Source organism: Magnolia sinica, chromosome 11, assembly GCF_029962835.1.
Source record: "Magnolia sinica isolate HGM2019 chromosome 11, MsV1, whole genome shotgun sequence".
Classification (NCBI taxonomy): domain Eukaryota; kingdom Viridiplantae; phylum Streptophyta; class Magnoliopsida; order Magnoliales; family Magnoliaceae; genus Magnolia; species Magnolia sinica.
In genome coordinates, this window is record NC_080583.1 from 11,297,302 (window position 1) to 11,321,549 (window position 24,248).

At 39.4% G+C, this 24,248-nt stretch overlaps 1 protein-coding gene across 1 annotated transcript in view; it reads left to right on the plus strand.

Moving 5' to 3' along the window:
• Positions 1–6,338: 6,338 nt before the first annotated feature.
• Positions 6,339–24,248, plus strand: part of LOC131219167 (aspartate--tRNA ligase, chloroplastic/mitochondrial-like) — a 45,935-nt gene continuing 28,025 nt past the window's right edge. The window contains 11 exon segments of the mRNA XM_058214185.1: positions 6,339–6,840; positions 16,031–16,174; positions 16,929–17,009; positions 17,189–17,260; positions 17,372–17,446; positions 17,633–17,723; positions 17,911–17,984; positions 18,788–19,012; positions 22,569–22,715; positions 22,872–22,994; positions 23,969–24,164. Coding sequence (XP_058070168.1) covers positions 6,451–6,840; positions 16,031–16,174; positions 16,929–17,009; positions 17,189–17,260; positions 17,372–17,446; positions 17,633–17,723; positions 17,911–17,984; positions 18,788–19,012; positions 22,569–22,715; positions 22,872–22,994; positions 23,969–24,164 — 1,618 coding nt within the window. The 5' untranslated portion in view covers positions 6,339–6,450.

Consider the following 24,248-nt stretch of genomic DNA (forward strand, 5'->3'; position numbering starts at 1 on the left):
CATTCGGACATAATTTCAATGGTTTGGGTTTGCTTTTACCTGCTTTCGCCTGTTACCAAGGGTGAAAAAGCTTTTTGGGAATAAGGAGTGATAAAGAGTTTGGTTTTTTAAATTGGTCATGATTAAAAATTTGACTATTGTCTCTTTCCGGTAATTTTCAAAAGTTAAAAGTTCCTGGCCCTGTTGTTTTTTTTTTGGGTGGTGGCAATTATTCAAACTTTTGGGGACCGGTTTTTCCCAATCACCACGTTCTTTGGTGGGTCCCCTAATTTGATTCCATTTCAAGCCGAAAATACCGGGAAAAATAGGTGGGTAATAAAAAATTCATTGGAAGGCCCCGGTTTTAAACTAAAAAGGCCACTTTGGGCCTCTGAGGTTTTTTTAATGTTGGTTTGAAAAACTGGTCTGACCCAACAAGTGGACACCAAAAATGATGTTGAATTTAAAAACTTATGGGCCCAAAAATTGATTTTGTGTTTTTTACCACAAAATTTCCCAATTTCTTGAAATTTTAAAATGGTGTGGCCACCTGCTGATTTGATTGAACAAAAGCCTCACATTTACATGGACAATGTTTGGAGGTGTTGACTTATGAAAGTGTTGAACCACACTGGGCCACCCAACCAGCTCGACCTCCAATTTTTGGAACCCACTCGTGAGTGGACCAAAATCTCCGTTAGTGAAGCGAATGGCCCCCACCGTTTTACTTTGACTAAAATTTGATGGCCCAAAAAATAAAAAGTTTTTGGTATTTTTCTTTTCAGGCCCACCAAATTTTAATCAAAAATTTTAATGGGTTTATTGGAGCTCAAAATAGTTGAACCCCAAATTCTCAAGTGGATCGCGGGGGTGATATCAACCCCCCATAAATTCTCCACCCAAAAAGGTTTTGGAACAATATATTTTTTTTCCCCTTCCTTCCCAGCTCCCTGGGTTCTTTCATGGTTTTAAAGTAAATACCAATTAAAACCAAAGGGCAGGAGGTTTTCCGGTGGACTTCAAAATTAAACTGGGAATAGGGCGTGTCCCGAATTTAGGGAATCCTATCTCATTTCCCGGGATTCCAGCATTTACCCTTTCAAAAATGGATAGAAAACGGGGCCTATAACACTTACATTGGTGGGTCCCCATTGAAGGACACTAGAACTGTTGGCAGGGACCTGAAACGGGGTTCCTGTATATCACACGTTTAACATGGGGTTTTTCTTCCTGGTCCCCTTTTAAAGGATAGAGGGGTTTAGGAATAGAAATAAAATTTGGGAAAACAGGAAAAGAACGGTTGGGCTTTTTAACATGGCAATAATTATTTATTTTTTTTTTGGTGGTGTGGTTGGTGTGTGGGGGGGGGTGGACAAACTCCCAAGGTCGAGTTTGGGCCCCAGGAGGTTCGAATCAAAGTAATGGGCCCCCAAAATGGGATATAAAAATATATCAAACCGGTCCATCCATTTTGGAAGATCATTTTAATTTTTTTTGGCCCCATTGAGTTTTTAATCTTAAACTTGGTTGAACCCACCAAACCACTAATGGAGGTTGGAAAAATTCTCACCCAAAAATGTTTAATTTTAAGGGCACCCCTACTTTATTTTTTCCCCAAAAGTCATAATTACATTTTCGATATCCAAACGGACATCATTATGATGGGAAGTGTTGGATATACACATACCTCATGGGGGACCTCACATAGCGCCGCCGGGACCATGCCTTTAGCTAGGTATGGGGTTCGTACCCCCTCCAAGGTTTGGTATTACTATTAAAAGGGTTGTAAATTTATTTTTTTAACTGTCAAATTTTCCCAGGAAATTGTGGGAAAGGAAATATTTTTTTCCTCATTTTTTTTCACTTTGTCTATCTCATAAGATGTTTTTAACGGGGCATTCAATTGGTTTCTTATGGTTGGTCCACCTGAGATTTGATCTGCTTTTTTGGTCAAACTAAAATTATTTTAAAATGGATGAATGGCAGGCCTCAAATACATTAGGTGAGCCCCACACACAGCCACCACAGACAGCGCAGCCACACACCAGGCCATGATAACACCAATGGCTTTCCATTTTTGGTTTGAATTACCAAATCAACAAGGTTCTATGTAGGAATTTGGTTCTTGTATATTACCTAAATCAAGTCATTTTATAAACGGGGGTGCACTTAATCATTATAAAATTCAAAAATAAATTAAAGCTGATTTTTATTTTTTAATTTTAAGTCATTTTAATTAAAAAATAGAATTAATAACTTGCATTTCATCACCATAATGGGAAATTTCTCACCCTTAAAATGTTTATGGCCACCTAAGTTTATTTTCCACCAAAATTTGTTATAAGTTAACTATTTAGTAAGGGAAAACAAATACAATAATAATGGAGTTTTTTCAAACCTTTCCATCAACCTCTTTTTCCCCTTCCCTTTCCTCTAAACTGAATTTACGCAACTAAATTTAAAAAAAAAAATAAAGGTTTAAATTTTTGAGGCCCTAAGAGAGCATTAAAACATGCAAACAAACACTAGACGTTTAAAAACTTTGGCTCAAAAATTTTAAAATTATCAAATGGATGATGGTAATTGTGATTTGGATTTCAACTCATTTTAAATATTTAATCAAAAGAACCAATTACAAAAATAATAATAAAAGAGTTTAAAGTTATTTAAAGTAATCCTCTTTAAATGGTCAAAGGTTTCCAGTTTAATTCTCTTGACATTGGTAGGAATCAAATTTTATAAAAATGTTATGCTTACCCTTAATTTAATAAATGGGTAAATTTTTTCATTTATTTTAAAATTGCTTCCCTATTTTTATTTTTTAAATTTTTTATGTATTTAATTGATCATCTAAATTTTGGAAAAAATGTATATTTTTTAATTTATTTAGGCCATTAAAACTAAAAAGCTAGTGCACACACGGTAACAGCAATCGCTCATCCTCAGTCCCTCTCTCATTTTTTAACCTTTCTTTTTCTTTAACCCTGGCTTTTAGCTACCCTTTAATTTTAATGTTAAACTTTCCCGAATTTAAAAGGGACCGTGGGGAAAAGGGCTTGTCGAGGAGCAAATTTCAAAAAAATAATCAATAATCCAATTTTTTAGAATTTTGGCAATTAAACCATATTTTATTACTATTTAAAAACTCTTCAAATTTAAAATTAAAATGAAATTTTTTTTTTTAAAGTTAGTTTGTTTAAATTTCATTTCATTCCTCACATAGATTCTACTCGACCGAGATGAAAACCAAATGACAGTTTTGTTTTTTCCCATGGTTATCATTAAAAGAACCATTTTATTATTTTTATTACAGTTAGGTTTGATTGGGTTCATTTTGATTGAGCTCGCTCGAAATTTTCTTGAGCTAAAAAAATCAGCTCGGCTAGGCTTGAACTCAGTTTCAAACCGAGTTAAATCAAGCTTTTTTGAGTTGAGTTGAGCAAGTTAACCAAGCTAATTGAGTTCGCGTACTGCTCTACTTAGGCCTAACCTCAAACACAGGCTAATTGACCCAAGCCCGAGCCCGGCCTAAAAATCAATTGGGCCTTTACACGCCAGCATGGGCTCGGCCCACAAACCTCGCTGCCAGGTCTAAGCCCGGTCCCATGCTAGGCTGGGCTCGTTGTCTGGGCCAATCAACATGCATGCACACATGCCAATGTAGCATGTGTGCTCGATCTGAGTCTTCAGCTACACCATTCAATCTTCGTACCTAGGGATGGGCCCTTTCTTACCTCAGGTCGGCCACAACAAACAAAACAAATGGACGGTTAGGAAAAAAAAAATCTGGTGAACAAGAATTACTCATCTTTCACCTACCTTGCAAAGAGAAAAACCTACAATAATCCCTCATGTTCAATAATCTAAACCGTCCATCATGTAGACACTACCTTGGATGGGCCATATCCCAAAATACATGCCAATTGGACAGTTCAATCCCTTGGATTGGACCATTTCCTAGGGAGAAAAGTAGATGGTCCTCTGGTTGGTTTTCTTCAGTATACCTCCAATGGAATGGCTATGGTTATCAGAGCAGTACTGCAGACCGTCAAGATCGCCTGGCACAAAAAGCAGGTTGATCCATTCATCAAGGGGCCCACACTTTGATCTTTGTATCTTCATCTAAGCGTGGGAGCTTTCTTATGCACCACTTAGATATCTCAGGACGGCCCATTGATGGCGGGCAAGCCTTGCTTGGTTCAAGGCCCACCTCACAGCGACCCACGGCGAATTTCAGTTCTATTCTGTTGGCGTTCGGAGTAATGATTAGGAGAGACAGTCGGGATATTTATATTTCATAGTTAGACGTAAAATTTATGAATTTATGAAAGACGAACCATTGTGAAAGCATTTTGCTAAGGATGTTTTCATTAATAAATTGGTCCATTCATCATGATTTAAGATCCGCGTGAATGGTGGGTTCACTTGCTAATGGGAGATGGATGGGCTTAGCTGCGCATGTGTGAGATCTGGTCCATTCATTTTGTTGGCCATCATCAGGTTATCCCAATGTTAATTGATATCTGATGATACAAAGCTGATAGGGGCAATGGCCGGCACAAAAATAGGGTGAAGGAGATGGTCTCATACAAAGAAAAATAGTTCATGATCAAAGGACTGAGATACTCCCACGTGGGATTTTTATTTTTTATTTTATTATTATTATTATTATTATTATTATTTTGGGTGCATCCACCGTGTGGCCCACAGCTAACGGTTTGGATCAATGAAAAATGTCCCACATCCATGAAATCGTCCATGTCAACCAGAAGAAAGAGCAAGTTTGCTATGAGTGCAGGATCACACTATAATTTCTTATATACAGAGGTTTTATCTGCTGGGTCCCGCCACTCCCACTCCCACATGGGACCCGTGGCCTACAGACAGACACTTTCAAAGAGAAAAATACATCAACGGTCCATATACAACCAAAATAGTCAAATTAATAGTGGCCAAAGGATCTTCAAATATGGCACATTTCTGGGTCATCTTGCATCCACTCTATGACGGAAACATACCAATTATTTTAATTAGGAGGCATTTGGATCCATGAGTTACTTTAGATAAGCTATTTATGTCATAATTAATTTATATTGATTTCTACTTAATAATATAAATATTAATATTTTAAAAAAAAAGGTATTTTTGGCTTGTTTTGATACAGTCCAGTTGGGTTTTTAAATCCACCTCATTTTTTGTCACAGCAATAAAAGAATAAATAGGTAAAGTAGATTTTTCACAAACATCACAGCAAGAGATTCACATTCTTCAATTCCGAACAAAAAGCGGAGGAAGATTTCCTGCCAAAGCTGTATTAAGATGTTAAGTGTAGTTGGTAATAAATCCATACTTATATTCATTTTTTAATTTAAATTTTAGTATATGAAACTAAAATTCGGATGGATCAGCCGTACCAGAGTAAAAGTTAGAATTTTTAGCGTTGAAACCCTCCTGAGATCTACCTTATGTTTTTATATCATTCAAACAGTTTATAAGGTCATTTCTAGCCAGATGAATTAAAACACCGAAAACCTATCCGGATGCCAATCTTTTTAATTTATTTTGGCTATTAGTATGTTTAAACGATGTTTACTGAATCCCCACTGTTTTCTTTCATGTGGCCCACTTGAGTTTTGAATCTAGCTCATTTTCCGTTGCATGTCCTAAAATGAGATTAAAAAAGTAGTTGGGCTGGTGGATTTCTCACGAACGTCATAGTATGCTCGTTTAACCTGGCGCAGATTAGGTACCAGCCCTGCCTTTTTGGAGCGCGGGATAAGCGGAGGCCCGTGATGTATGAATTTTATCCTCACCGGCCATCTATTTTTTATATAATTAGAAAATATTAGACAAAAACTAAGGCAGATTAAAAGCTCAAATGGACCATACAGTGGGAATTAAATTCCTACTATTGAAAAACCTCAAATGGACCATACAGTGGGAATTAAATTCCTACCATTGAAAAATTTTTAAGGACTACGAAAGTATTGGATCGAGATGATATTTATTTTTTCACTTCATACGTGTGTATGTGTATATGACCATATCAACAAGTCTGATGGAAAATAAACGACACGGTGGACAGTAATAAGGTTTCAATGGTGGGCGTCCTTAGCACCACTTCTTTCTATCGTGCGGTCCACTCGAACCTAGGATTTATCTTATTTTCGATCCAGTATTTTAAAATTATATGAAAAAATAGATGAACGGTGTGGATAAAAGTCGTCCATCACGGTGGCACCTCCGTGGCCCTCAGTGCCTCCGCCTGTCCCGAGCTCGGAACAGGCGGGGGTAATACGTAATCTGCGCCCCATTTATGACGTCACAGCGCAGGAACTTCCTCCTATGTGATTTCCGCGTCCTGTGATTTCCCCAAAAAGCCCCCACTCAAGTAGAGACGAGCGAGAGAAGAGTATAAAGATAAGCATTTTCACAGCTGCAATCACTCCTCTCTCGTTCCATCAAAACGCCATGTCTTTGATTTTCCGAGCTTCTTCACCTTTCACAATCCATCGCTCCATCTCTCCCTCTTCTCTCTCCTTCCCTATCTTCCGCCATTTCCTCAAATCCCATTGCAGACTCCCCAAACGCAGAATCTCCACTGCTTCTCTCTCCGCCTCCGCCTCTGCTTCTCCTTCTCCTTCTCCTTCTCCAAGAACCCTAGTTTCACAATCTGACCTCAGGAACTCAGCTCCTGGCGAGAACAATTCTCTCGTATGGGTCAGCCGCACGGCCTACTGCGGTAATCTGACGGATGTCGATGTCGGGAAGCGCGTCAGGCTCTGCGGGTGGGTCGCGCTCCATCGGATTCATGGCGGGGTCACGTTCGTCAGTCTCAGAGATCATACTGGGATCGTTCAGGTTGATTTTTCAAAGATATCCATGCTTCTGTACTATCTATTCACGCATATTGGAAAAAATTTCATTTACACCCCCCTTTCTTTGTGAGATGAATTTTGATACTGTGGCAGAGTGTGATGGATGAGACGCAGGAACTTCGAAATTACTTTAGAAATTGCATATGTGGTATTCAAGTACTCAGATTAAACTGTCCAAGTTATCTTTCTCTTGAAATTATGCTTATTTGATTATCTAAACTATCAGATTGGTGGAGATTTATTCGACAGTAAAAAAAATGAAACAATCCAATGGTAATGTTTCAATAAAGAAGTGCCGACAAATCAATGGTTAGGATCGTTTAAACACTTTGGTTTTGGTGACAGTGACTTAGTGACAGTGGATTCCACAGTTTAGTTGGTCTAATTTGAGTAATATATGCGGAATTTAGAATTTCCGAGTGCTTGTGGATTAAGTGTCATATGCTGCTTGAGTGTTAGATAACTCCACTTTTTTCATTGCTGCATTCTTTATACAAGGTACAGAAGTGTTATATTATAAAAAAGTGGGGTGGAAAGAATGGGATGTTTGCTTTATATATATATATATATATATATATATATAATTGTTTTGTAGCGTTTCGTTTCGGAACTTTTTTTTTTGGCAATGCTCTGACAATATTAGACGCTTTGGCAATTTTTTTTTTTTTTTTTGGTGATCTTGACTGTTCATCTGGGCTGACTGGTCATGGGTGGGCCAAAAATCTCATTGATTCGGTGATCATGATTGATCACTTGTTAACTGACTGTAAACTGTAAATAAGACTAAGGGCTTGTTCGGTAGATGTCTAAAAATGAGTTCATTTCTTTTTAGTTAATTGTAGTTATGTATCAGAGATCATATTTCTAATTGGCAAGGATTAAAAATAATTTTGATAACCAACAATCATGATCTCTAGTACATAATTACGATTAACTAAAACGAGATGAAATCATTTTTCAGGTATCCGCCAAACAGGCCCTAATTGTTCACAGTTAATGGCAAAATCAACTGGTGGCACCACCGGGAATCTGATTCATATGATTCTTGGATTGTGCCCCATCCACAGTACCACTCATCAGATGAACGGTTGGCGCAGGGGGGGACGTGATGAGGTCGATCACCGTCTTCCTTGGGATAACTACTCCGAATCCACGGAACTCTCTGGACTCCTCACAGTGCTTCCTCGAATCCACGAGGGATAAAAGCAGGAATAATTCCCAATAAATTCGAAATAATTTGATGGATGATAAAAAAAAACAAAATTACAACTCTTTAAATAAAGAACTCAAACCTAGGACGGAGTTTTAGACCTAGATTCCAACTCAAACACCCTAAAAACGTCACGTACTATAGATAGTAATCTTACTATTTATAGACGACCCCTATTCCTACTAGACTTCATGGTTTTCAGCCAAAAATAGTAAGTGTCCAATTTGGCCCAACCACGCTATTCTCCTAACTTTTCTAAGCCATTTTCATGTTGGACACGACTTCTACAACTCAAAGGATCAAAAGTTATACTCGAACTAAAACTTACTATTTATAGTAAAAACGAAACTAAATGGGACTTTTGACCATCGATTTGATGGAATCTTGCAAATCCGGTGTGGGCAAGGGTTGGTTGGCTTAAGTAGGTTCTCCTATCCCAAAATCATATATCATATATCGAAAAACTCATATCGGTTTGCGAGATATGATTGATTTAAGGTTCTAACAGTCTGGATTGTTTCCGCCTCCGATCGGGCTTTCTTTGGTCCATCTTTGCCATGAAAGTGTCTGCGGCCCGCTCTACATCAAGTCATCAATAGTATAGATAACTGCATTGTTGTCCCACCACCTACCCTTTTCTGTGGCCTTAATTTTATCAAATGCCCATATGAAAATGCCCTTTGTACTAAGGTGAATGAAAATGGAGATATGTTGCTTGCTTGCTTGCTTGTATGTGGATGACTTGATCTTCACAAGAGATAATCCAAGTATGTTTAAGGAATTCAAGGAATCAATGGTTCAAGAAGTCGAGATGACGGACACTGGCATCATGTCATACTTCCTTGGCATATAGAAGTGAAGCAAATGGATGAAGGAATCTTTATCTCTCAGTAAGGCTACGCAAGGGAAGTTCTCAAGAAAATGTGGTCTCAAATTGACAAAGCATGATGAAGAAGAAAATATGGATTCTACACTTTTCAAAAGCCTAGTTGGAAGTCTTTGATACTTGACGTGCACAAGACCGGACATTCTATATGGAGTTGGGCTAGTGAGCCAGTGCATGGAAGAACTAAAATCCTCTCACATTAAAGCAGCTAAGAGGATTCTTCGATACGTAAAAGGTACAATGAGTTATGGTTTGCTATATTGCTCATCTTAAGACTTTCAATTTGTAGGCTATTCAGACAGTGATTGAGGAGGAGACAAGGATGATAGAAAAAGCACCTCCGGTTTTGTATTTTATATGGGAGATAGTGTGTTCAAAGATATTCAAATGCATCAAGAGGAGCCTTCGAAGATTTACGTCGACAATAAGTCATCCATTGCCTTAGCAAAGAATCTCGTATTCCATGAGAGGAGTAAGCATATTGACACTTACTTTCACTTCATTCGAGAGCATGTGAAGAACAAGGAAATCGAGCTCATATTCGTCAAGTCACAAGATCAAGTTGCTGACATTTTCACGAAACCCCTTAAAGCCGACATCTTTAACAAGTTAATAATTATGCTTGGAATGGTTGATGGAAGAAAATTACGCTTAAGGGGGGTTGTTGAGAAATAAACATAATTTTTGTAAAATTGTTATAATATGATAAACTAATAGTGTAAGAATAGAAGCTTCAAGAGAGCCACCTAGAAGCTTCATAGTTTAAATTCTTATGGAAAATGACATGGGTAGCTAAGGTAGGTGGAATCTCATTAAATGTAACGAAATGTGTAAAAAGGACCCCAAGGGCCTATATATACATGTAGAGAGTCTTCATTGTAAAACAACAAGTGAAGAATATCCAATACAAGTGAGGTTTTTCCCATCTCTAAGTCCTTCCTCTTGTCCCACTTCTAGCTTATGTAGGAATCCAAGAGTGCATGTAGCATTTTGAAAAATTTTCTACAGGGACCCTACTATGTGCGTGAACGGAACCATCAGTGGGTTGTACTAGTCCAACTAAGTGCCCTAATTATGCTAGAAATGACAGATTTAGGGAAATTTGAGTCGAACGCTTCCCGCTTATCACGAATGGGTAGGCTCGTGAACTCAGGCAAGTCCAATGCTAGTTAACATCCACGAGAAGTTTGGAGGCTTAGTGTATCCCATAAATGCCCCAATTAACTAGATTAGGTCTAGGTTGCGCGTTCTACGTCCGCTAAACTCAAATCTATAGATTAACGTTCGTTTTGCCGGGCTTGATGTCCATCACGGATGTTGAGCCAAGGTGACGCCTCGGATCGCTCAACTTCAGCCCACAAGCTGAGCACATGAGACGTGCAAGTGCCTTAGTTGATAGCCTTAACTTAAGTGAAATGATCACCTTGCGCTCCTTGACGAAGTTTTGACTTTTAGACCGTTGGATCACGGTCAAACTCAAATCGCTGACTTAAGACATTTCCCTACACATATCCGTATAGTTGGGGCCCTGATTGACTAGTGGTGACTGTCGAACCGGATTTGGATCTTATCCGTTGATCAGCATATCCGATCATCAAATGGTTATATCCGACATAGATCTCCTAGTGGGGCACCTATCCCCTAGCTTAGAGTGACCCGTGCGCCCTCCTATGGGCCCCAGTGGTTGGAAACCTCCCATTAGGTTAATATAATGAAAACTTAGCCTCTAGGGCGATTTGCACACGTTCTAGCATTATAAATACCCTTTCAAATTCACACCCCCTCTCCCCATACGATTTTTGTGCCCTAGCATTAGAAAGGAGAGAGAAAGAAGAGAAAGTTGTGTGAGAAAGGGAGATCGATTGTGAGGATTTGCTTCCCTCCCATTCAATCGGAGATCTAGCCACGATCAGATCCACCATTGGATCTTCTTCGCAAGTGATTGAAGGTAAACTTTGACCTGAAATTCCCGAATCTAGGTGTTTTGGGTTGAATTCTCCCAAACCTTACAAAAGGCTTGTTTGAATTGTTTAGGTTTTAATGATTCTTCCCAAAACCTAACCCTAGGAGCAAATCCAAGTCGAGCGAGCTAACGCAATGTGCAGACTATTCTCCTAGGTTTCCGTTTATCAACCCTTGAGGGCGATAGACTATGATCTCTTTTAATTTAGTAGAAATACTTTAGTCAAGTATGCCCTAAATGCTTTGCTATAAAAATCCCTGTTTGTGGTTAGTATCAGACTATCAGTAGCTATCATGTATGATGAAATGCATGCTCATTTTAATGCTTGCTTTGTTGGTGGTTGATTAGGGTTTGTAATGGCAATGGCAGATTTCAAGGGTGTTTAATGCGTTTATAACTTTGGGCATGTGCTTTGCATATTTTGTTGTGGATTGAATGTGGACATATGTAAATTCCGACCCACATTTGCTTTGAGATGCATTGATTATTTGAGCAAAGTTTAAAACCACTGTTGATGTCAAATAAATGCTAAATTACTGATTTAGTCATGTTTTATAAATTAGGCTATGATAGAAAGAGGTCGAGCCTTGCCTAACTTTGAAACAAAGGATTGGCCGTCGAATCCGGCCATTCCGACTCATGTAGTTGACTGAGGTGGAACTTGAGCGATCGACAGTAGTTGGAACTACATGGGTTGCTTGCACCCAATGCCGGTCTGTCCAGGGTTCCCCTTGGACAATCAGAATAATCCCTTGCACGGCTCGATTGCATGTATGACAAATTTTTGAGACATTATGGAATGTGGAATACCCTGTCACCAACGAATGATGTTCATTCATGATCATTAGTGCAATACGATTCGTCGAGACTTGAGGGCCAGACATGGTGGTACGGGATATTATGCCTGAGTTGTCAGCCTACGCTGGGGCGACAAGCTTGCCACATTGGCAAAACATTGGGTGATGAGCCCGCCATATTGGCAAAACATTGGGTGACAAGCCTCCACGTAGTGACCGGCAGGAACGTAAGAAGGCCACGACTCTATCATGATGATGATGATATGGGTGGTGTGCCTTCTCCATACTAGGGTCGGGTGGCGACCTTTGCCCTAGTTGTGGTTGTCCCTGGGGATTGGCCTTACTACAAATCCGATTTAAGTATAGGGATTTAAGGGAAATGAAACCCAAAGTAAATCAAGGGATGCTGGCGAGGAGCCGCCTAGCACCGCAGCGAACCACATAATCCGGATAGAGACCGGAGATTTAACGGCGGTATCCCTGCTTTGCCAACCTGCTGTTTGACTTGAACATTAATAAATACTTGGCTAATCATGCACTCCATAACATTTGTTGGGTTGTGCTTTGGGCCAACCATTGTGCATACGTTGACGTCCTCGCTAGCGATAGTGTTGATGTGGTTCTATATTGATATTGTTGATCTCGGGTCATGCATATGCATATCATGTCATTCATGCATTTAAAAGAACTAGATATAGGACTTTTGTGTTTTGATTTCCCATCATTGCCTATGCATGTGAAACTTAGGTTAATAGTAGCATTGAGTTGATCACTCACTCCTACCTGGGACGATGTCCTAAAATACCATTTAGATGATTTTGTCAATGCAGGTGCCCTAGAGGAGAATACACCTGTTGAGGAGTATGTGGACCCCACTGAGGAGTTCTCGTACTTCCAATGTGCGGACGACCAGACGTAGCACGACACCTTGGGACCACCGATTTTGGTTTCTTTTGAGGATAGGGACGCTCATTACATTTTATTTTTAGATATGTACATTGAGTCCCCAGCTGGGTGGACTCTATGACTTATTTGGATGTATGTAGTTATGTTTAGAACTTGCTTTCTTATACACTTGCGATAACAATGATATACATTGTTTATTTTGCCCATTACGCATGCTTATGATATACTTGGTAATCCACTTAACCAAATTATGCTTCCACAAGGCATAAGTGATACTCAGAATATTGGGGATTGAGTACGTGCTCGACCCCTGAAATTCGAGGCGTTACAGTGCAAAAGGCTTCTTCACATACAACATAGTGGACAAGAGGAAGGACTTGGAGATGGGAAAAACCTCACTTGTATTGGATATTCTTCACTTGTTGTTGTAAAATGAAGACCCCTTACATCTATATATAAGCCACTGGGGTCCTTTCTACACTTTTCTTTACATTTAATGAGATTCCACCTACCTCAACTACCCATGTTATTTTCCAAACGAATTTAAACTACGAAGCTTCTAGGTGGCTCTCTTGAAGCTTTTATTCTTACACTATTAGTTTACCACATTATAACAATTTTACAAAACTTATGTTTATTTCTCAACACCCCCCTTAAACATAATTTTCTTCTATCAACCATTCCAAGCATAATTGTTAACTTGTTAAAGATATTGGCTTTGAGGGGTTTCGTGAAAATGTCAACAACTTGATCTTGTGACTTGACGAATATGAGCTCGATCTCCTTGTTCTTCACATGCTCTTGGAAGAAGTGGAAGCGAGTGTTGATATGCTTACTCCTCTCATGGAATAAAGGATTCTTTGCTAAGGCAATGGATGACTTATTATTGACATAGATCTTCGTAGGCTCCTCTTGATTCATGCAAATATCTTTGAGTAGATTCTTTAGCTAAATTGCATGGCATATTCCTAATGATGTAACTACATATTTGACTTTACATGTTGAAAGAGTGACATTCGGTTGCTTCTTTAATTGCCATGTAAAAGAAGTATCTCCCATGTAAAATACAAAACTGAAGGTGTTTTTTCTATCATCCACGTCTCATCCCCAATCACTGTCTGAATAGCTTGCAAGTTGAAAGTCTTGAGATGATGAATAAATCAAACCATAACTCATTGTACCTTTTACGTATTAAAGAATCCTCCTAGCCGCTTTAATGTGAGAGAATTTTGGTTCTTCCATGTACTGGCCTACTAGCCCAACTCCATATAAAATGTCCGGTCTTGTGCAAGTCAAGTATCGAAGACTTTCAACTAGGCTCTTGAAGAGTGTATAATCCACATTTTCTTCTTCATCATGCTTTGTCAGTTTGAGACCACATTCCATGGGTGTGCTTATCGGCTTTGTCAGTTTGAGACCACATTCCACGGGTGTGCTTACCGGCTTGTCAGTTTGAGACAATGATCATCCAAAATAAGCAAACTAAAACACTTATCATCAATATTGACCGTCAAATAAATCGTTAAAAAAATAAATAAAATAAAACAAGATCAGGGTCCAAGGGGCAGTGGCCTGATCGATAAGATCCGACGGTTGGATCAACACGGAAAAAAAAATCGTATGACTAAAACTGTCTTCTAAGCAGCTCACATGTGCCATCCCTAAGTGGGGTATTCTTGATGCACGACCAATGCATATGGGGTCTTCAAAGTGGCACGACGGGCCTCATTTGGAACTCGTCTCCCATCCACAAAGAGAGTTGTGTCGTGGGTGGTCGCCTCCGTCCTTGGTATACCCGAGTAGGTCCTTTGATGTCCCCATCAGATCTAGATTAGATGGTTTGGAGGTGGGATAAATCTGGACGTCTTTTTTTTGTTCAGTCTTTTTATGATATGCATGATCCAAGCAGGGAAGAGGGCGGAGTGCAAACATGACTTGTTTGGATGCATGGAGCTCCTTCGAAGATTGCAACTTTCAGTTGGCTCGTTGGAAGGAAAGGGTGTTGACAGTGGATAACCTTCATAAACGCTTAATGATGATTCCAAATATCCATCTTATGTGTATGGAAAATGCTGAAATGGTGAACCATCTCTTCATTCATTGTCCGTTTACGCATCAGCTGTGGTCTGGATTTCTTAGGAGTTTTAATGTCTTGTCGACAATGCCAAATTATGTTAGAGATCTTCTTATGTTGTGGCATGGGGTGGGCCTTCGGAAGCAAGATAAGGCTTTGTGGAGGCTAAGTCTGCAGGTCGTCCTATAGGCTTTACAGGCACAAAGGAATGGGAGATGTTTTTGCAATGTTAGTAATAGTGTTAATAAGGTTCTGAGGAGGGCAATGGGTTCTGTTGTGGAGTGGGCATCCTGCATAAATGGGTTGATGGATTGTTATTTTCCTTTTTAGTCTGTACTTTTACTCCATCTCGGCGCCTCTTTTAATAAATTATCGTTATCTTTCATTTTTATTTTTTTTAAGTGTAGGATTTAGATAGAACATTAATGCAAGGGAATTTTCACACCGGGCTCAAGTCGGGTAGCCCGTGGGATGCGGGGACACACTCGGGGTAGGCGGCCCATGTGATTTGGGGCCCACGAGGGGGGTTCAGCTGAGGTCCTAACCCATGAGATGTGGGGCCTGGGCTATGAGATTAAATGATTAATTTGCCATACTTTAACAGTTCTAGCTTTCAGAGCAAGTGGTTAATTGTCATGCATCAAATTGGTATCAGAGCGGGAGGTCTCGTGTTCGAGACTCCTCATCGGGGGTGATTAATGCAGGGGCATTTTCACACCGGACTCGAGTGGGGTAGCCCATGGGATGCGGGGACACACTCGGGGTGGGTGACCCATGTGATTTGGGGCCTATGGGGGAGGTCTCGTGTTCGAGATTCCTCACCGGGGGTGATTAATGTGCATTTCACATCGGGCTCGAGTGGGGTAGCCCGTGGGATGCAGGGACACACTCGGGGTGGGTGGCCCATGTGATTTGGGGCCCACGAGAGGGGTTCGGCCGAGGTCCTAACCCATAAGATGTGGTGCTTGTGCTACGGGATAAAGGGATTAATTCGCCATACTCTAACAGTTCGAGCTTTTAGAGCAAGTGGTTAATTGTCCTGCATCAAATATTGACGTGCTCCAAAATGACACAACTATTGCAGTATATCACAGAAGATAAATACCACCAAAGCCCCTCCCGACTGTCAAACTTTGTGAACAATTTTTAGTCACTGTTTTGTCTTTTCTGGTGTGGCAGTACATGGGTGTGAAATTTTTCTGGCTTTTTGAAAAATGTTGGCACCTTATTGTGGGTCATTTGCTATTTATTGGTATTGCTTGATTGGGATGCTAGCTCTTTCTTTTGACAATCGGTGGTTGGATATGGTTCTCATCTGATTTTGCTTTTTCTTTCAGATTACATCGCTTCCTGATCAGTATCCTGATGCACATTTTGCTGTGAATAAGCTGAGACTTGAGTATGTTGTTTCTGTGGAGGGCCTTGTTTGATCTCGGCCAAGTGAATCTGTAAATAAGAAGATGAAAACTGGTACAATAGAGGTAAAACTCTCTGAAAAGTCTTCTTCTTCTTCTTCTTCTCCTTCTTCTGCTTCTTCTCCTTCTTCTCCTTCTTCTTCTTCTTTTTAGTGTTGAGAAATGGTCATTCTAACACTAAAAACAAAACTAAAGTGAACATGTTTACCAAGAGAATTCCTCAAGTAAAGAAAGAAAGAAAAAATTTGTTGATGTTAAACGGAACTTAATACTATTTTGCCTCTTGAGTTTCTTGGTGCAACAAATAGTGTAAAATTGACACTGATCTTTCTGTTGTGCAAAAGCAGTGGTACCAGATTAGAAAGAAAAAGATAATAATGAACTTCAAAACATGGGTAATGACAACCATGATTTGGACTTGCATTGCATAATCTGGAGTTGGAATATGTGCTGCGACGATGCTATTGCATTGGTTGCCTGGTTATCATGGTTTCAAAATGTTGTATTTGGTGTACCTACCATTTTTTTTTCATTCTTTATGGAAGTTTGTTGTCTGTAATGCTTGTTTATCTGCGGATTATTTTGTTGAAGCTCATCATATCATTAGTTGAGCTTTACACTTGAGATCAAAAGATCATAACTATTCTCCAGATATGAGTTCAGATCTCAAATCATACCGCTTTAGCACTTCAGAGGGAGTTATCTTTAAGTCTTTGTTTTATGTATTTGGCTTGAGGTGATCACTATTGTATTAAAAGAGAAACGTTGGTGCTAGCCATCATCCAGTGTGCAAATTCTTCAGATGAGTTGATTCATATAGATTCTCTCCAACCTTTTGTTGCGGCATAGCGTGGTCAAGCTCATCCGACGGTATCTAGAGGATATGCACGATTTTGTGGAGGTATTATCTCCTGAACTTTCTTGTATTTGAAAATTTGAATTTATCATATTGCATTGCGGCTGTGGGATGTGCTTTAGCGGTCTTCCATTTTGCCTACTGGAACTTTATGCCTTGTTATTTTACTTGGGAAGGTTAATGTTGCATTCTCTTGACCCGAGTTTCTCATGGTTGTAAGGTAGATTGAGACTCCAATCCTATCTAGATCTACACCTGAAGGTGCTCGAGATTACCTTGTACCTTCACGAGTTCAGGTATTTGAGGTTTTCTCTATACCTTCCATTATTTTCATTAAAGCTCTTGAAATGCCCACAATAATTGATTTCTTCTGCAGCTATCTTTTCTAAGGTTCTCATTCTGTTCAGGGATTGGGTGCTGTGAGTTGGGTGCCTTTTTGGGGTGTGGCTAGGGATGTAGCCTTTATATTTTTTTCCTTTTCCTTTTTTTTGCTTCTTTTTTGTTTTGTTTTTTTTTTTTTCCCTCTTCCGTTCCCTCCTTTTTTCTCTTTGTAGGGTTTTTGCTCCTTTCGGCAGTTTTTCTGCCCTTTAATAAAGTCGCTTATCTTTATCGCTATACCACTGATCCCTATTCAGTTAGGATTTTATTTTATTTTGTGTTATTTTCAGATCTTACCATTCTACCACCTTTTGAAGAACCTTGTCCTCAAGTTTCATTCTCTCTTCGGTCCCTCTTCAGAGAAATTGGATTGCCAAATTTGTTAGTAGTGGGTTGAACACAAGGAATCAAAGAATTATAGATCAATTTTCTTTCATAGCCCTTTGATTCAAGAGTTGAGTCATTTGTACAATCCAATTAGTGGTTTGGTTTTCCATCTTTATATGAGGTTTACTCCCCAAAAGATTAGCTCATTATGCCTTCTTTATTTGGAAACTTATATCTGAAGATAAGGAAGTGCCCAAATCTATGTTGTTCCCGAGCTATCTTGAATCGAGTTTTTTTGTTCATGAAGTTGGACCTGTAGAAAGCCTATGATAGAGTGGATTGGGGCGTCCTAAAGGCTGTGTTTATTCGGTTCGAGTTCATCCAGGAGTGGGTGAGTGTAGTTGAAAAATGTTAGGCAAATAGTAGGGTTTCAATTTTAGTTAATGGTGAAGCATGTAGATTTTTCAAATGAGCTCATGGACGTTCAAATGTTTTCTTTCTTTATTTATTTTTTGAGAAGTAATGGACATGTTGATATTCAAGTTCCTTCTACACGATTGAGATCCTTGAGCAAGGTATTCCATAACGGTAATGGTGGCCGTAACGGTCACCACTGTTGGCTGTAATAGCTGTTACGGCCCCTGTAACGGCCTTTACTGTTATTATTATTATTATTATTGAAAAAAAAAACAAACTGAATGCAAGTATCAGAATTTACAACACAGAGAAGCAAGAAAGAACATGTACCCATCACTAACCTCAGATAAATGTACATTGACTGTGAACCAAAATTTGCAGATAAATAGAATTTTTGTCTGACTTTTAAGGAACAGTGATTGATCCATTAAAAATGGAAAAGAAACAGAAAAGAATATATGATGAAATTTTATGATGATGAGTCATTGTTTGAACGGTCTAAATTTTCACTACACAATATCTCTAGATTAATAAAAAGCCAAAATTAATTAGGTTTGATCTTTTCTCTCCTTAATTCACTATAATGCATTAATGAAACTAGGTACATATAATTGTAATGTTGAGTTAGAGAGACAAAGGACTCTAAATTTATAAATGATTTGTTCCAATCTATCAAATGCTAATTGATTTCATGACCGTAGAATGTGATCATGGCAACAAGTGGTGGATCCATTCAAGCTATTCTGCTATCATTTTGGATCCTGTTTCTTTCTAACACCATTCAATTCAATATCTGCAATGGAAAACCCAACATGGGTTGCTTGGAAATGGAGAAAAAAGCGCTGCTTGAATTCAAGAATGGCCTTGTAGATCCTGCAAGAAGGTTCTCCTCTTGGTTGGATGGTGACTGTTGCGCGTGGGAAGGAGTACGTTGCAACAACAAAACGGGGCATGTTATTGTGATCGCTCTCCAGAATACTAACAACAGCCGTCAAGGGAGTTTGGGCGGCAACATTAGTCACTAGCATTATGGGCTTCTAATTTTTTTTTGGTTCTCTGTGGAAACCTTTTTAAACGTATTCTAATCACGACTTCATCATTCAAAACAAACTCTTTAAACCTATGGTGTGAGCAACAATTATTTTGAATTTCATTACTTAAGATTCTTTTCAATTCCAATGAAGCATGCAATGTCTGTTCATTGCAAACTAACCTATAAATTGAGGGTTGCTCTTGGGCCACCATCATTGTCTTTGATTATATTTCCACCCGGGACTCTTTATGGAGAAGGTTTGGTAGCAATAATGTAAGGGTTAACTAATTATGTTTTTCGGAAAACAACACTAGACTAATCCGGATACCTTAGGTGATAACTCTACCTACCCTGAGTTAACCCGGGGATTTCCATAATAACCTTAGGGCAACCTGTTGAGTGGACATACACGTTTTAGTCTCTCTTTACTTTGGCTTCCAAAAAACCAAGGGGAGTTTCATCACATCTTTAGGACCCGCTTGACTCCTCCTTTTAAAGGCTTTTGGGCGGGAACTTAAACAACTTTTCCTTCTACCAAACATTTTCAGTGCCAAAGTTTCGTCCTGTCATATCCAAGGCTTGCCCAAAAGATGTGGCCTTTTTATAGGCAAAACTTCCACACACAGCGGAAGCGGCAAAAATGGAGGGAATGGGAAAAGCCGGAAATGAAACAAAGACATAAATGAGATTGAAGGGTGAGGGTGAGGAACGCAGATATAACGGCTCCATTTAGCAAAGACCAATTGATGAACTCCCATAAAACCTTGTAGTTTTTGCCACCACACTTGGCATAAGTGTGGAAAATTGAATTCCTACGCTAGTCATCACTTTCTACAATCTGACTTAAGGCGCGGCTAATAATTGTAAGTGGCACAATCTCAACTCCTTCAATTTGATTCTCGATATGTGATTGGACATCTTCCCTAGTGTCGAGGTTTGCCTGAAGGGAGGCTTCAAAGCTGATTGACATGTGCATCGGTCATGGTCAATTGAGTTGCTGTGATCCTATTGTGCACTTCAATAGCCGTCAGATGGTTGTTGATAGCGTTAAGGGTATCGGCAATTTGTTCTAGATTCATAGCGGGATGTAGGCCAAAACTACGTCCAAAACGAGTGGGCATACACAAGCTAACTCTTAGGGGAAAACCTAGATCCTAGGATAATGTTTTTTTTTTTGGAAAGATAACATTTTCCCAATAGAGCCTGATTCATAATTTTAAGATCTTTCACACCTGCCCTTCCTTCTTGGGTAGGCTTACAAACTTCCTTCCAACTGACCAAGTGGATTTTTTTCTTGTCTTCCTTTCCATGCCATAGAAAATCCCATCTGAGCCTTTTTGGTACTGCCAATGTTGACACCGGACATTTGAACAGAGACATAAAATAAAGAGGGAGATTCGACAGCACTGCCTTGATGAGGGTGAGCCGACCGCCCAGAGATAAATATCTGCATTTCCATTTAGCGAGATATGATCCAAATCTGTCGATGACCTTCTCCCATAAAGACTTTGGGGGCTTTCCGATGCACTGCGGGAGGACACAAACGTGGTGGGAAAGCGACCCGTCGAACATCGAAAGAAGTCTGCATATTTCTTTATCTCTACTTCCTCCATATTTACCCCAAACATTTTGGTCTTTGCCATGTTAACTCCCAAGCCTAAGAATGCTTCAAAGCACCTAATGATAGTCCGCAGATTGCTCACTTTATCCTGATCTACTTCAGTAAACAGAAGCATGTCGTCCGCGAACTGTATATGAGATATCGGAGTAGCCATCCCTTCCACTCTGAATCCGCTGATGATGCCTTCTGCCTAGGGTAATGTCATGACAAAGACAAAACCAACTAGAGATCAAATCAGACACACTAGAGACACTAATATGAAAATTCAGCAAGCTGTTAACCTGAAATACTACCCTGAAAATTCAGCAATGTGTGTAATATGAAAATTATGAACTGAAAATTCAGCAAGGTGACAACCTGAGATTACAACGCTGAAAATTCAGCAATGGTATAAGTGGAAAACGCTAACTGAAAATTCAGCAATGTGATACTCCAAACTAGAAACAAAAATCTGCAATATGATCTTAGATTCTATATGCAATGTATGCTCTAATAACCCTAGATGTGACTCTAGCCTAAGTGCAAGTGCAACACAAAAATCATTAGGGGTGCACATCGAACCGGTAGAACCGTGGAACCGGACCGGAACCGACCAAACGGTCCGGTTTGGTCCGGTTCTAGAGTGCATCGGTTCCGGTTCCGGTTCCAAAAATTAAAGAACCGTTTGGTTCGGTTCGGTTCGGTTCCGGTTTGGAGGTATGTAGAACCGTGGATCCGAACCGTGGAATTGGACCTAGAACCGTGAGTTTACAATATATTTTAGTTGTATATTTGACTCATGATTTATGGTTTGCAATGCACCTTTTGATTGTTTTCATAAATATATTTTTTCACACCATATACAATATCTAAACCATTCATCAAATGGATCACAACGCGAACGGACATGGGCTAAATTATAAAATAGAACATGCGATTGGGCTGGATTATAAAAAGCCCAGAACCGTGGAACCGAACCGGTTTTCACGGTCCGGTTCTGGTTCGGTTCTAGGGTGCTAACGGTCCGGTTCCGGTTCCAAAAATCCTAAAACCGTAAGAAATGGTTCGGTTTGGGTTTCACCCCAGAACCGGACCGAACCGAACCGTGTGCACCTGTAAAAATCATTTGCTAAACCTATGGCTCTGATACCAAATTTGATGTAGGAGTAGGACCGATGCATGAACTCAAATATTGTGTGAGATCAATCAACAAAATTAAATTAATTAATAAAAAGCACAAAACTTGCTATCATCATCACAAATATAAGGTATACCAAAAACAATGAAGAATGTAAACAATCTAAACAACTAAACTATTTCCTGGCCCATGGGGGTCCATGATCAAGATGTCCGATGATGATCTAATGGTCTAATCATCGCGTCCACCTAATCCAACGGTCCGATGTGTCTATCAATCTCCTATATGAAGCCTGCATGCATATTCCTAGTGTGGGGTCTTCAAAGATGCATGAACATGCACGTGGGGTCTTCAACGTGGCTAGGAATGTGAATTGGGCCAAGTGGGCCCCATGTGATGGTCGTCTAGCCATAAGGAGACTGGCTCAACCCTCTTCTGGTATGGTGCTTGGATGTCCTCATCAGAATGTTTTGTTCCAACTTCCGTGACATAAAATATGCAGCAGGAAAAGGACCTTGGTTAGCAGGAAGCCTAAATGGCTAACCACAATTCAGGCAACGTGATCTGATTTCATCTGTGAAAGATAACAACAAAGTTGGTCTGTCATTCCATCTGGCAAAGAAAAGTGAAGCACCCTTTTTTATCAATTAAAAAGAAAGAAAGAAAAAAAAAACATCTTTATAATGGCCACAGGCTACAGCATGCTTCTAGTTTTATCGTGTTTCTTTTGTTGGCAGGTGTTTTCGTGATGAAGACCTGAGAGCTGATAGACAACCTGAGTTCACACAGCTAGATATGGAATTGGCTTTTACCCCTTTGGAAGACATGCTGCAACTTAATGAAGACTTGATAAGACATGTTTGACCCTTCTTTTTCTTGGCACATTTTTCCCCTTAGAAATATAGGTCATTCTAAGACCTTTTCAAACTTTATTGGGGTGTCACACATAGACACACACCCACACATGTATACAACTTTCGTGGAGTTCTGAATAGATTGGATAATTCATGGCAGGTGTTTAAAGAAATAAAAGGAATCCAACTTCCTGACCCTTTCCCGAGGCTTACATATGCAGAAGCAATGAGTCGATTTGGGTCAGACAGACCAGATCTTCGATTTGATATGGAGCTGAAAGATGTAAGGGTTCTCTGTTATGGTAGTTCATATTGTAGCAATGGGAACTTAAAGCAGATCTCCTGTGTAGGAATCAGATCTCACATGTAGGATTGCTTATAAAATGAGGCACACATGAGTTCCTTTGCTGGCTCTAAACAGTGAATGCTCGTGATTTCGCACAACATTAATATTATTAAATATTTTTTCTTTGGCTTCGACCTTTTTCTTTAAAAAAAGATGAAAAACATATGTATTTTTAAAGAATTTAATGGGGCGGTATCACATATTGGGGAATTGAACTTAAGGTGGAATTTCTGATTTGATTGGAAGTGGAAAATGCATTTAATACAGAATCAATCCACCATAATGTGTGTTTCCATTTGGGGTGTTTTTAGTGATATTTTTTTTTGGTAGGTTTTAGTGTAGAACATTAGTTATTGCAAAGTTCTTAGTGTTTTCCCTTTAAGAGTTGCGGACCCAGTTGCTCTTTGGGCGTTTGAGGACCCTTGAATTTTGAGTTATGGACCTTTCTTTAATTACTATTGAAGTTTATAGGTGGATTATCTGGAAAAATGCACTTCCTCTGTAATATTTTGAGGCATCAGGAGTGATATATAGTGCCTGGTGTGTGTTTTGGAAATGTCTTCCTGGCACCTGGGATCTGGCCATATTAAGATATTACTGATGCCTCCTTATGGGTCCAAAACATGAAGAACTTTAGTATACTTGATTTTGATTCAAGCAACATGTATAAAACACATTACTCCAAAACAGTATCCATGCTTTTAATTCACTTCCCTGATGAAAGTGGACCCAAAATGATTGCTTCAGATTCAGGTTTATTAGGAACCTAGTCATATTCCTACAAATTTCTGAACTTAGCAATCTTGAGGAAATCTTGAATAATTAAATTGAATTGGTAGGTTATCTGCATACATCTGAGACGGCGTTTCTAAGCTTTCTCTCCTTTTCTTTTCTTTTCTTTGGAAATGTAGGTGTCTGGAGTTTTCTCCGAGTCCACTTTCAAGGTCTTTGCAGATACCTTGGCAAGTGGAGGGATTATCAGGGTGTTATGTGTGCCTACGGGAGCAAAAAGATATTCAAATACAGCTCTTAAGAAAGGTGACATTTACAATGAAGCAATTAAATCAGGAGCAAAGGGTTTACCTTTTCTCAAGGTCTTGGATGATGGTAAAGGATTTGCTACCTTTGTCCCCCCCTTTTGTCAAATCTGTAGTCCTTTACAACATGACAGTTTCGCGACTTTGATATCTG